At 34.4% G+C, this 12,183-nt stretch overlaps 1 protein-coding gene across 2 annotated transcripts in view; it reads left to right on the forward strand.

Moving 5' to 3' along the window:
* Positions 1 to 12,183, forward strand: part of LOC115222452 (3-methyl-2-oxobutanoate dehydrogenase [lipoamide] kinase, mitochondrial) — a 67,606-nt gene that overhangs the window by 28,416 nt on the left and 27,007 nt on the right. For both annotated transcript variants that reach the window (XR_005003245.1, XM_029792645.2), the window contains exons 3-6: positions 5,594 to 5,704; positions 8,790 to 8,837; positions 9,905 to 10,024; positions 10,715 to 10,813. Coding sequence is in view for 1 of the 2 variants with exons in the window: in XM_029792645.2 (XP_029648505.1) it covers positions 5,594 to 5,704; positions 8,790 to 8,837; positions 9,905 to 10,024; positions 10,715 to 10,813 (378 nt within the window). In the remaining variant the exon portion in view is untranslated. The remainder of the gene's footprint in view (positions 1 to 5,593; positions 5,705 to 8,789; positions 8,838 to 9,904; positions 10,025 to 10,714; positions 10,814 to 12,183) is intronic.

Raw genomic sequence — 12,183 nt, forward strand, 5'->3', positions numbered from 1 at the left:
CGAGGCTGGCAACGGACACAAACGGATGGTGCTTTTACGTGCCACCGGCATGGGGGCCAGGCGAGGCTGGCAACGGATATATATATATATATATACACACATACATAAATGTATATGTGTATGTACATACACACACACACACATATATATCAACAAAACAGGAAATTGGAAAAATTTTGAGTGTTTATTTACCATTACACATGTTTCATTTGCTAATAGAAATTACCAAGAAATACTTGAAAGTGTTTATTATCCTCCTTACTTTATATATATGAGGGAGAGAAGGAAAATGGGGGTTGAAGAAATCCAGGCAAATACTTTGGTGAGCACTTTCTGCAATAATACTCCATCCCACTTCTACAAGTTTTGCTTGTAGCAGACTGTAAAAAAAAAAAAAATCTATCAATATTTTTCATACTTTCATGAAAACGATTGGGGGAATTACTGTTCAATTAATTAATTGATTGATTATCTGTGCAAACCATTTTATGATGTGGAAACAGTTTCTCCAGCCATTCAAAACATACAGAAGACAAAAAAATTATTGTGAAAGAATATAATTCTTCATTTTTTTTGTTTGATTGTGTGTGTATATATATATATATTATATATATATATATATATATATATATATATATATATATACACACACACACGCACACATACATTATATATTATTAACACATGTTTAATATATATGTATGTATGTATAATGATATGTAAAAGTAATATCCAAGGATTCAGGTGTAGGAAGTTAGTAAGCTTCAAGCAGCTGGTTAGTTAAAAAGTTCCATTTTCAATTCCCTGTTGACCCAGGATATCACCTGGAAAATTTCAATTCAGAAATATTAATAGCATGTCCAAAGATCAGGAAATCCTTCTGAAAACCGATATCACTTATCAGAGTTATGTAGAATAATTTTATGAGAAATTGCAGTTTATGATTATAACTTAGCATTTTGCTAAGAAGGTTGCACCAATCAAAGCCTTTATTTAATTTAATTTTTTCTCTCTTAGAAAAGTTAACCAAATACTGGCTAAAATTTGGCTGGTCTTGTGCCTCCACCATTCTGGCATCCCCATCCCATTTGTTATTCACCTCCACATCACTTATGGAGCACCTAACCCTCTTGCTTCTTCACTAACCATTACACTCCAATCCTTGTTCCCCAGAATACCTTCTCTCTGGAATCTCCTTCTAGCTCGTGTCTTTCTTGTAGGGTTTGACACACAATGGCTTAAATGAAGCATTTAAATAAAAAATCAAATCACAATAAAAAATGGAAATTGTAGTTGTGGCCGATGCCAGTGCTGCCTTCCTGAATCTCGTGCTGGTGGCTCACAGTAAGCACCATTCATGCATGGGTCATTACCAGTGCCATCTGACTGGCTCCCCGTGCCGGTGGCATGTAAAAAGCACCATCCGAATGTGGTGGATGCCAGATCCCCTGCCCTGACTGGCTCCTGTGCTGGCAGCATGTAAAAAGTACCATCTGAACGTGGCCAATGCCAGAGCCGCCTGACAAGCTCCCGTCCCAGTGGCATGTAAAAGGCACCTATTACACTCTTAGAGTGGTTGGCATTAGGAAGGGCATCCAGTTGTAGAAACCTTGCCAGATCAGATTGGAGTTTGGTGCAGCCTACTGGCTTGCCAGTCACCAGTCAAACCGTCCAACCCATGCCAGCATGGAAAACGGATGTTAGATGATGATGATGATGATGATGATGATTGACAACATCAAACTCACCCGGTCTCAGATGACCTGCAGAGGTCATGAGTACTTTCAAAATCATTAAAGGACAAATGATTATTTTCTAAAACACACACACACACACACACCTTTTTCTCCTTTCCGTCTCTCTAATCCTTCCATTCTATTTCCTTCTGTTTTACCTGATCAATACATACATATTTACCTGCTGCAAAGTGCATTTCTATTTTGAACGCTATGCCATGCAGTACATTTGAGTAAGCTGTGATTAGCATATTTTGAATTAACTGTTAAGTATGCATATCGACATCCAACAACTGAAAATAACCTTTCGCTCGTTTGAGAGAGACAGAGACTGTTCCCCAGTTTGGACATTTGAACATTTAGACAATCTGTGAGCTTGAGGTTTGCAAGTTCTTAATTAAACAAAATTTTGATTAAATTTTCAACTGTTAAAATGTCTTTTTTTTTTTTTTGCTTGCTTTTAAATTGTTAGTGTAACTGAAACTCTATTGCATAATGTGTGTGTGTGTGTGTGTATAAACATCAAACAATGGGAATGAGTGCTCAACACTGCCATTGGTGGATAAAGATTATTTGTGTATTAAGGCTACCATTGATTCATGTTAAGGAAATATCTTAACAAATCTTCAAACCAAACGCATAGAAAAATTGGTGTTCATCTCCATTTTGGGTTTAATGAGAGAGAGAATATTCTTTGTCATCAACCATTCCACTCCTCCACTCTTGAATACTATAGCTACATTAACTCCTAATTCCTTCTCCTCCCCACACCCTTCCAGCCATTAATTACCAACACTTCCTGACCATCAGTTCCTTCTCTCTCTCTCTCTCTCTCTCTCTCTCTCTCTCTCTCTCCTTCTCTCATCTACCTTGTGGGCACACTCGGACAGCTCATCATCACCAGCTTTAGCCGTCTTTCCTGCGCCATCTCTATTCTCCCTCACTCTTAAATAATACAAGGTAGCCATGTATCTACTTGTGGAAAGATTCTGACAACTCCCTAATTGACTAAAGGTGGACTGACTCATTGTTAAAGAACTGTAATTGGCAGTTCATTTTGGTAGCAGTTCACTGTGATCCTTTGATAAAGAGCATTGAGTCTCATGTCATAGTAATAGTAGTTGTGTATATACTACCCCCCCCCCCCGCTTCAATATATTATATATTCAATACTAGGATATAAAACTACCCTACAGTAGAAAACCTCTTCTGGTGTTTTGTATCATACTTTAACCTCTCAACATGTAACATAAAGCCACCTCCTTTTCTACTATATGTCTCTGCGCCCACTCAGGCTGGAGAATTCTTTAGTTTTATGAGTTATTTGGTGACCTCTCTAATGCTGGTGCCTTGGAAAACAGAATGTATACACTGTAAAAGTGTAGTTGGTGTTAGGGGGTTGAGCCATGCTCAAGCAGACACAGGAGTATGTCTCTCTACTCTGACTCATTGGATCCTGTCAAACTGTCCAATCCATGCCAACATGGAAAATCGACTTGTGCATTTATAAATGAAATCTTAAAAGTAGGATTGTCCAATGCCTGTTATTGTAAATAAATAAATAAATAAAAAATACTTTTAGAGCGGATTAATTTTATATTCAGCTCTTAGGCTCATATGCACGTACGCACAAACACCCACCCACACACGTGCATGCCTTAATACACACTCGATTAAATTAATTTTGGTGCTTAGCTGTTTCATATTATTTTTTCGTTTGTTGCATTTAAATGTTAATTAACTGAAATCATTATTGTCTTTGTCATTGGATAGGTGGGTGGGTGGATGGCCAATTATTTGGAATGGTGGTGACAATTAAAAATTGGTCCATGTTGTTAATATCTCTATCATGGCCTAAGTTCACATAACTTGGTATTTGTTAACTTTTGCAGTGCTATTTACGCTAGTGAGCTATTTGCATACTAATAATGTCTACTTGTGTCTAAGTGGTCTGGTAGCTTGAGAATTTATTGTTCTGGCTGTGTATATTTCCTATAACTAGTAAACATGATATGATCAGTTGCCTCCTTGGCTGATTGTTTAGTATCAACTTTATCAACTTAGCCATCTTTGTTCTCATACTTGATCTAAAGAGCATGTGTAGCCTACTACAGAGTTTTCCCTTGGCTAACAAGCTCAAAGCAGAAATGTTATCAGCAACAAATTGTTATAGTTTCAGGAGAAATATAGCCACATTTATTATAAATTAAAACTGTCTACTCTTCCAATCTAAAACTGGCGCCACTATGAGTCAACCTCATCCATTTTTTTTTTTTCATTTCTGTATTTTACTCTTATTTAGAGCATCTCCTTTACATTTGTGGCAGTTAATAAACTTATTATAAAATATGCATAATTGAGGGATTCTTTTCAGCAGCAGTTTTTCTTTGAAGAATTTATGGGTTTTTCTTCCTTGATTCATTTTCATAATGTGAGTGTGTGTGGCCTAGTGGTTAGGGTGTTCCATGCACAAACTGTGGTTTCGATTCCTGGCTTCGGTGTTCTTGCACAAAACACTTCATTTTGTGTTGTTTTAGTATACTCAACTGTAAATAACTTCTCAGCAACAGCAGAGAAATTAACTCTGCAATCAACTGGCATTCCATTCAGGAGGAAATCTGTTTTAATCTCGGACAAACATATGCCCCATGGAAATTGGTTTAAGCTTCGTCCTTATACGAGTCCTGGGGATCATGACAGATTGAAGCTATTTTCCTTAATTGGAAACCTAGATAGAAATTTTGGGGTAGGTAAGGGATTGAATCTGGCTGGTTTGAGCATAAAACAAGTAGAATATTTAGGTTGGATATGGACAGTTCAAATGCTAAAGGGTTGATTGCTTGTCTTGTATCTATTCCTGCTTCTACTGTTACTTCAGGGAGGTAAGTTTTCTTTTTGGTTGAATATGGAATCCATTTCTCCACAGAAGTATCTCAATTAGTCGAGATAGTTTCAAATCAAATGTTACCTCTAAATGTTGATTATTTTCATGTCATAAATAATTCCTAAATGAATGCTAATTTATGTGCAATGGTTGGTACTTGTGGAAAATAGATTTGTGGGATAATATTTATTTGGCCACTACACCAAATAAGCTTTGTTCAAAGCTGTGAAAACCAAAATTAAATCCCACGAAAATAAACATAAACAATAGATCTTTGGGTGAGACAACTCTCTAAATAGTCTCCAAAGTGATTGGCTTTAAAATTCAAAAGTATATGAGCAGCTATATTAACAGCAGCATATGATAAAATGCATTGTGTGGCACCACCACCACCATCATCTGCTTTCTACATGCTAAATTAACTATAATGAGAAGTAGTATAACTTGTATGGCTTACTTTCTCATATATATATATATATATATAATATATATATATATATATATAATATATATATAAATAAATGTTTTTAATTATAATGATAATAATTATTATTATTATTATTATTGTTATTATTAAGCCAAAATAATGCAAATTATAAAAGTATAGGTTGGTGATTTTACCTGGTATTTCAATATTTCAAGGTTAGCACTTATTCTTCAGGAAATCTTTGGAGTAAAGGTGTTGTTAGCTGACTTCTCTCATCATTTTCATAACTTGCATTGTTTTGGTTTAAACAGAAAATGTTTTAAAATAGTAAAATGTAACATTTTTATTAGTAGAGATTATTAATTGCATTATTAACCAAATTGTCTTTTGTTAAGATTTACCTTCTGTTTCTACATTAATATTTTCTTATAATTTTTATAAGTAAAACCCCAAAGTCATTATTTTCTTATTTGAATGTATGTTTTTCTATTTCATCAAATCCAGCTTTAATATAAAATTTTTTTTTTTTTTTTGCTTTCTCCACAGAGAAGTGCCCAGTATCTTCATAAAGAACTGCCCGTTCGAATTGCTCACAGAATTGGCGGCTTCAGAGGACTGCCATTTATTGTTGGCTGCAATCCAACAATTTTGCAAGTGGTAAGTTTTTTTCTTTTTTTTTCTTTTCCAATGGGACACTCCAATCTGCTCTTTCCTCCCTCTATTTTATTATTATTATTATTATTATTATTATTATGGCTAGCTGGCAGAATCGTCAGCAGTATTTTGTCTGTTGTTACATTCTAAGTTCGAGTTCCGCCAAGGTTGTCTTTTATCTTTTCAGAGTTGATGAATTAAGTACCAGTTGAGCACTGGGGTTGATGTAATCAATTAGTCTCCTCTCCCTAAAATTTCAGGCCTTGTACCTATATTAGAGAGGATTATTAATATTAAGGTGACGAGCTGGCAGAATTGTTAGCACACTGTGCAAAGTACTTAGTGGCGTTGTTTTACGTTCTGTGTTCAAATTCTGCTGAGGTCAATTTTTGCTTTCATCCTTTCGTGGTTGATGAAATAAGTACCAGTTGAGCATTTGGGTCGATGTAATCGACTAGTCCCCTTCCCCAAATTTCAGGCCTTGTGCCTTTAGCAGATAGGACTATTATTATTATTATCGTTAAGGGGGTGAGCTGGTGGAATAGTTGCATGCTGGGTAAAATACTTAATGGTATTCTGTCTGTTTTATGTTCTGAGTTCAAATGCCGCCGAGATTGATTTTTGCCTTTCATCCTTCTGGGGTTGATAAAATAAGTACCAGTTGAGCACTGGGGTTGATTTAATTGACTTACCTTGTCTCCCAAAATTGCTGGCCTTGAGTCAAAACTTGAAGCCAAAAAGCTGGCAGAATTGTTAACACACTGGGCAAAATGCTTAGCGGTATTTTGCCCATCTTTACATTCTGAGTTCAAATTCTGCCGAGATTGACTTTGCCTTTCATTCTTCTGGGGTTGATAAATTAAATACCAGTCAAGTACTGGGGTTGATGTGATTGACTAGTCCCCTCTCCATAAATTTCAGACCTTGTGCCTAATGTAGAAAGGATTTTTATTATTATCATTATTATTATTATGATCATCATCATGTATCTTTTCTAGAGAGGTACAATGGATGCAAGGTGCTGAATTCTTGACTGCATGGTCATGAGCTCAAACAATTATAGAAACCATTGTATTGATTTGCGCAAAACTTTCGTTTTCTTCAGTCACTCTGTTGAGTAGGCTATTTGAAAAACAATTGCTCCAATAAACACTTTTTCACCCATGAAGCCAAAAAGTGAATGAGATAAAAGAAGTCTTTAGCTTATAGCTTTTTCAAAGTTTTGGATTGAGAAGGAAAAGTTGTAAAGTATGGATATATGTGACACAGTCTTTGAATGCAACGTGTACATTTTTTGGCTGTGTGATTAAGATTAGTAACTGTGTTTCTCAATATATGGCACTTTAGGTAAGTGTTCTCTACTCTAATTTTGGGTAATCACTTGTTTGTAGGATTTGGTGCATACAAGCCCTTAATTTGTGTGTCTTTTATTTGTTTCAGTCATTTGACTGCAGCCATGTTGGGGCACCACTCCTCTGAAGCGTTTTAGTCAAACAAATTGACCCCTATACTTATTTTTCTTTTTAAGCCGGGTATTTATTGTTGGTACCTTCTGTGGAACGCCTAAGTTACAGAGACATAAACAAACCAAGACTGGTTGCCAAATTATGGTGGAAGGACAAAGGAACACGCACACGACTATGAGGTTCTGTGATTGATGCTGCATTATACCTTGGACAAGTGTATTCTACGAAAGCTTTAGGATTGACTGGCAGATTATTTTGTGTGTGTATACATATCATCATCATTTAACATCTGTTGTCAATAAATGATGATGATGATATATACACACACATTTATATTCAAATATGAATGGGAAGCAGCCCAAGGGATATAAACAATATTGAACACACATACACAAGGCATGTGTTTTGCCAGTTACCAGTTTGTGGGCAGGCTGTGATTATAGGCATAGGAGAATTTATTCTCCCTAATTCTGCTGGTGTTAAGTCACCTAGAAGTAATAGAGGGGACTTGATACAAGTCATCTTGCTTTTCTATGACTTCCAGGTGTTTTAACACCAGGTGAATTGAAGATAATATATTCTCTTATGCTTAACTGCCAAAACATGTGCCTTGTGTATGTGTGTTTGATATTGTTTATACATACATGCATACACATACAAAACAGGCTTCAACATAGTTTCCGTCACAAGGCATCAGCTGACCCAGGTCTCTCGTGGAAGACACTTGTTCAAGGTGTTGCATAGTGGGACTGAACCTGAAACGATGCGGTTGCAAGGAAAGCTTCTTAGTAAACTAAGAAACCAACTACTTTATAAACAAAGTCCTTTGATGTATCATCTGCATTGAGTTAACTTGCTCTTATCACTGTTGTGGTCATAAATACAGTAAAGGCATCCAGCCGTAAAAATCCTGCCAAAACAAACACAGAAGTCTGGTACAGTCTTCTCCCTGGCCAGCTCCTTTCAAGCTGTTCAACCCATGCCTGCATGGATGTTAAACGATGATGATGATGATGACAATAAGCTAATGACTAAATACCCTGCTCCTTCCTGGAAACCTGTAACCAAATATGCTGTTGTCTATAAACTATGATATTAAATAAATACCCCATGTTGGCACTTTGTAGGAAGCACTTGTGCCAGTGCCACATAAGGAAATTTTTATCAGTGCTACATAAGGAAATTTCTATCAGTGCCACATGAGAAGAGCCTGTGCCATGCCATACTGATGTCATGTAAAAGCACACCCTGGAAAGTGGTTGGCATAAGGAAGGGTATCTCTCCACCACCACTTGACAACCAGTGTTGGTTTGTTTATGCCTCCCATGAATTAGTGCTTCAGCAAAAAGAGACTGAGGCAGGCTTTAAAAAAATAACTACTGTGTCAGTTTGTCCTACTAAACCCTTAAAGACCGGTGTAGCCCCAGCATGGCCACAGTCCAATAACTGTAATTAGTAAGCATCTGCCCCTTTTTGGGGGAGCGGGGTATATCTAAAATCTTTTATGAATCACGTCATGAAAAAAAAAGTCACAGAAAGCAAAAAATATTCACTATATTTGCTTCTTTTTCTTTTCTCTAATATTTTATCATTAAATGATTACTTTTGTTTTCCTCTTTTAGCATGAAATGTACATTCGGGCATTCAACATATTAACTGAATTTCCAAGTGTAAGTCATTTTATTTAAATTTATCTGGTAATAACTTTTATTCTAGGTAACATCATATAAAAATCTATCAAAACCATACTTCACACTGAACCACTCTATCAAAAGCATTAAATGCCAAATAAACAAAACTCATCAATTATTGATGGTACAGTTATATGTTCCCTAACATTATATTAGTAAAATTGTTGTGATAATTTTAGAGGTTAATTATTGCTGACTGACTTTTGCACTTTTGTATCATTGCACTATAAGCATTCAATTCACTGTAATTTCATTACTTTCTGTAAATTCTGGATGAATAAATGTTGCAGAAATTTTAATTTCTTTTACCTTCTGGCATTCAGATTATTCTGTCAAATGCAATGCTTATTTATTCACATTGTTTTGAATTAACCCATTTCAACCCAGGTTTTTCAATTTTGCAATTTATTGAAATTTTGAAGATAGTTATATAAATAGGGATAACAAACATACGGAAGCGTCCAGTTAACCTTTATTGCAGTAAACAAACCAAATACAACTGTCCTCAAACAAGGATAGTGGGTTAAAATGGGTTAATTATGCATTATCTCATAGTTGCAAGATTGCGATGATGTGAAATTTTACTTTTAGAATGACATTGTAGGGTAAATGTGAAAGGCCAGATCTGGCCAATTTGAGCATAAAAGAGGTTGACTATTTGAGCCAGATATGGCTGGTTTGAATGCTAAAGGGTTAGGACAGTGGTTCTGAACCAGGGTCCACATGGCCCCTGGGTGGGGGTCAAACAAAATAGTAATTTGGAGATCAACTGTATTTCTCTAACGTTTAACATAGTTCAACATGTTTCTTGCTAATGTGTGAAAAACTAAATAGGAATTTTGAAAGAAATATCTTTAAGACTAGCTTTTAAACATTGAATAGCTATGGGGGTCTGGAGGACAATGGATAAAACAATGGTTGAGGACCACTAGGTTTGGGAAATGCTACACAGTAAAGACTCATTTACAAAGAGGACACACACACACATTATAAATGATAATTTGATTTTTTTTTTTGAAGTGTACTTTTCTTTTTATTATTTACAGATTCATAACTTTGAGGATGAGCAAAAATATAGTCAAACGTTGAAAAGTCTTTTGGATGATCATAAAGATGTAGTCTCTTTATTGGCTGAAGGTCTTGGAGAATCTCGCAAACATATCAAAGTAATTTGAATTAATTTTTAAAAGTTCAACATAAATGACATTAAACTTTATAAGCACCAATTTCAGCTAAGAACTGAGCAACTGATCAGGTCCAAACCTGAATCTTATATATATACATATATATATATATATATAATATATATATATTTGCCCTGATTGATCACTGGCCACTAAATCTTTTTTATTTTCTCTCTGCTTATTTCTGTGTTCCTTTCTGTGTAGTGTAGGCTCGAAACGTAAAAGACTTTCTCACTTTCCGAGCGTTAAACTAATACATCTGTTTGTTGTTTTACACACGTCTTTGTCTTATGTTTTGTATTGTGTAAATCCCAACTATATATATATATATATATATATATATATATATATATAATATATATATATATATATATATATATATTCCTTCTTGACATTATAACCTGTTACTTTATGCTTTCGAAGGATCTGTGAAATAGAAAATCCTTTACTTAGATAACAAGTAATGATTGGCAATTGGAAGAGCAACTAGCCATAAAGTTCTATTGCTAATAAGTCCCAGTCCAGCTTATGCTAGCTTGGAAAAATGGGTGTCAAATGAACAAATAAGCTTAAGATATACTTGCAGATGCTCAGAAATACATACATGCAGCGCTTTTATTGATATATTATTTTCTTCTTTGTAATTTTGAATATTTTATTTTTTATTTTTAGGATGACAACTTGATAAAAATCTTTCTTGATCGTACTTTAACTTCAAGACTGGGTATTCGAATGTTAGCAGAGCATCACTTGGCAATGCACGAAGAAAAGGTATGTTTCTTTAAATGACAATTGGATAAAAACTATTTCTTTCCTCTTGAAAATATCTTTCAATTTTTTTTTTCCACTCTTTACTATTTTAGTTTAAATGGATCCTCACTACTAAGAATGTTAATGGGACTGTTAGAAAGAAATTTAGAATCTTAGAATTATGTTAGCTTTTGGATATCTAAGTGAAAATATATTTAATTCTTGGATTGTATAGCTTCATTAAGCCATCATTGCCTTTTTTTTATTTTTTCGTCTTTAGAGTAAGTCTAAGTTATTTTTCTGTGATATTTCTATGCATTATCTTTATTCTTTCTCAGTACTGAGGTATTATTTGCACAATATTTCAAAGCTCACATGTTATTCTAGTTGAACAAAAATAAATATATACATATATTAGTTGACTTATTTTAATGTTGATATATTGGCTAATTAAGGGGAAGAGGGATATTTGGGTTTTTGTATGGAAATGAGAGAAACACAAATTGGAGTTTTGTCATCATTTGCAAATCATCATAAGAAGATAAGTGTTTGCTGTTCTGTTTCGCAAAATAGTCAAGTGAGTGACTGTTAGATATTGGGTTTCATTTATTTTGTAATGTGTGATTTATATGAGTTATTAGGGTTTTGGAGTTGAGTAAATGAGTATTAAAGTATACAGTCAGTTTATCAAATATATTTAGGTTTTATAGGTGGTGGTAGAAGGAATGAGGTTTGGATGTTGTGCTATTATAGTATCTACAATGAATACCTTTGTAGAGAGACTGGTTTTGGTGTAGTATAGATGTATGTGTGTGTGTGTATTATAGCGATGTGATAAATATAAGGTGCAAAGTTATGTAATGAAATGCAAGTTTTTCTGCTCAACTTTTAATGAAAAAATATTAAAACTATTCTAAGACTTTAGTTACCAAATGTGAAATGTGTTTTTGGAATATCCAGGGTAAATTATTTTTATTAAACCTAACCATGAATTTATGTCTGTAGAGCAGCATTTACACTGTATTAAGCACAGAATAATTGATAATCATCTTTGATATTATCCAAAGAATAGCTTCTTTTACATTTCTGGGAAGTTTTCGTTCTACATGCAAAAAGAACAAAGCATTTTTTTAAACATTACAATACTTTAATAAGGTTTGATGACTTGTTTACTTGTCATATCCTACCACTTACTTATTTGAATAATTTTAGACTGTTTTCTTCCAATAGTAGTTGGGTCAAAGTGGAGCTCTCGTAATGAAATTCTTATACAGATTGAGTTTATCTTTGATTGGTTCTATATGCTTCTAGTTGAATTAGAATAACTTGTTTTCACCAAGCTTAGAAACTCTTGTAGCATTGCTGGCCAAATCAAACACTTGTATGTTTCT

This window comes from Octopus sinensis, linkage group LG20 (assembly GCF_006345805.1).
Source record: "Octopus sinensis linkage group LG20, ASM634580v1, whole genome shotgun sequence".
Classification (NCBI taxonomy): domain Eukaryota; kingdom Metazoa; phylum Mollusca; class Cephalopoda; order Octopoda; family Octopodidae; genus Octopus; species Octopus sinensis.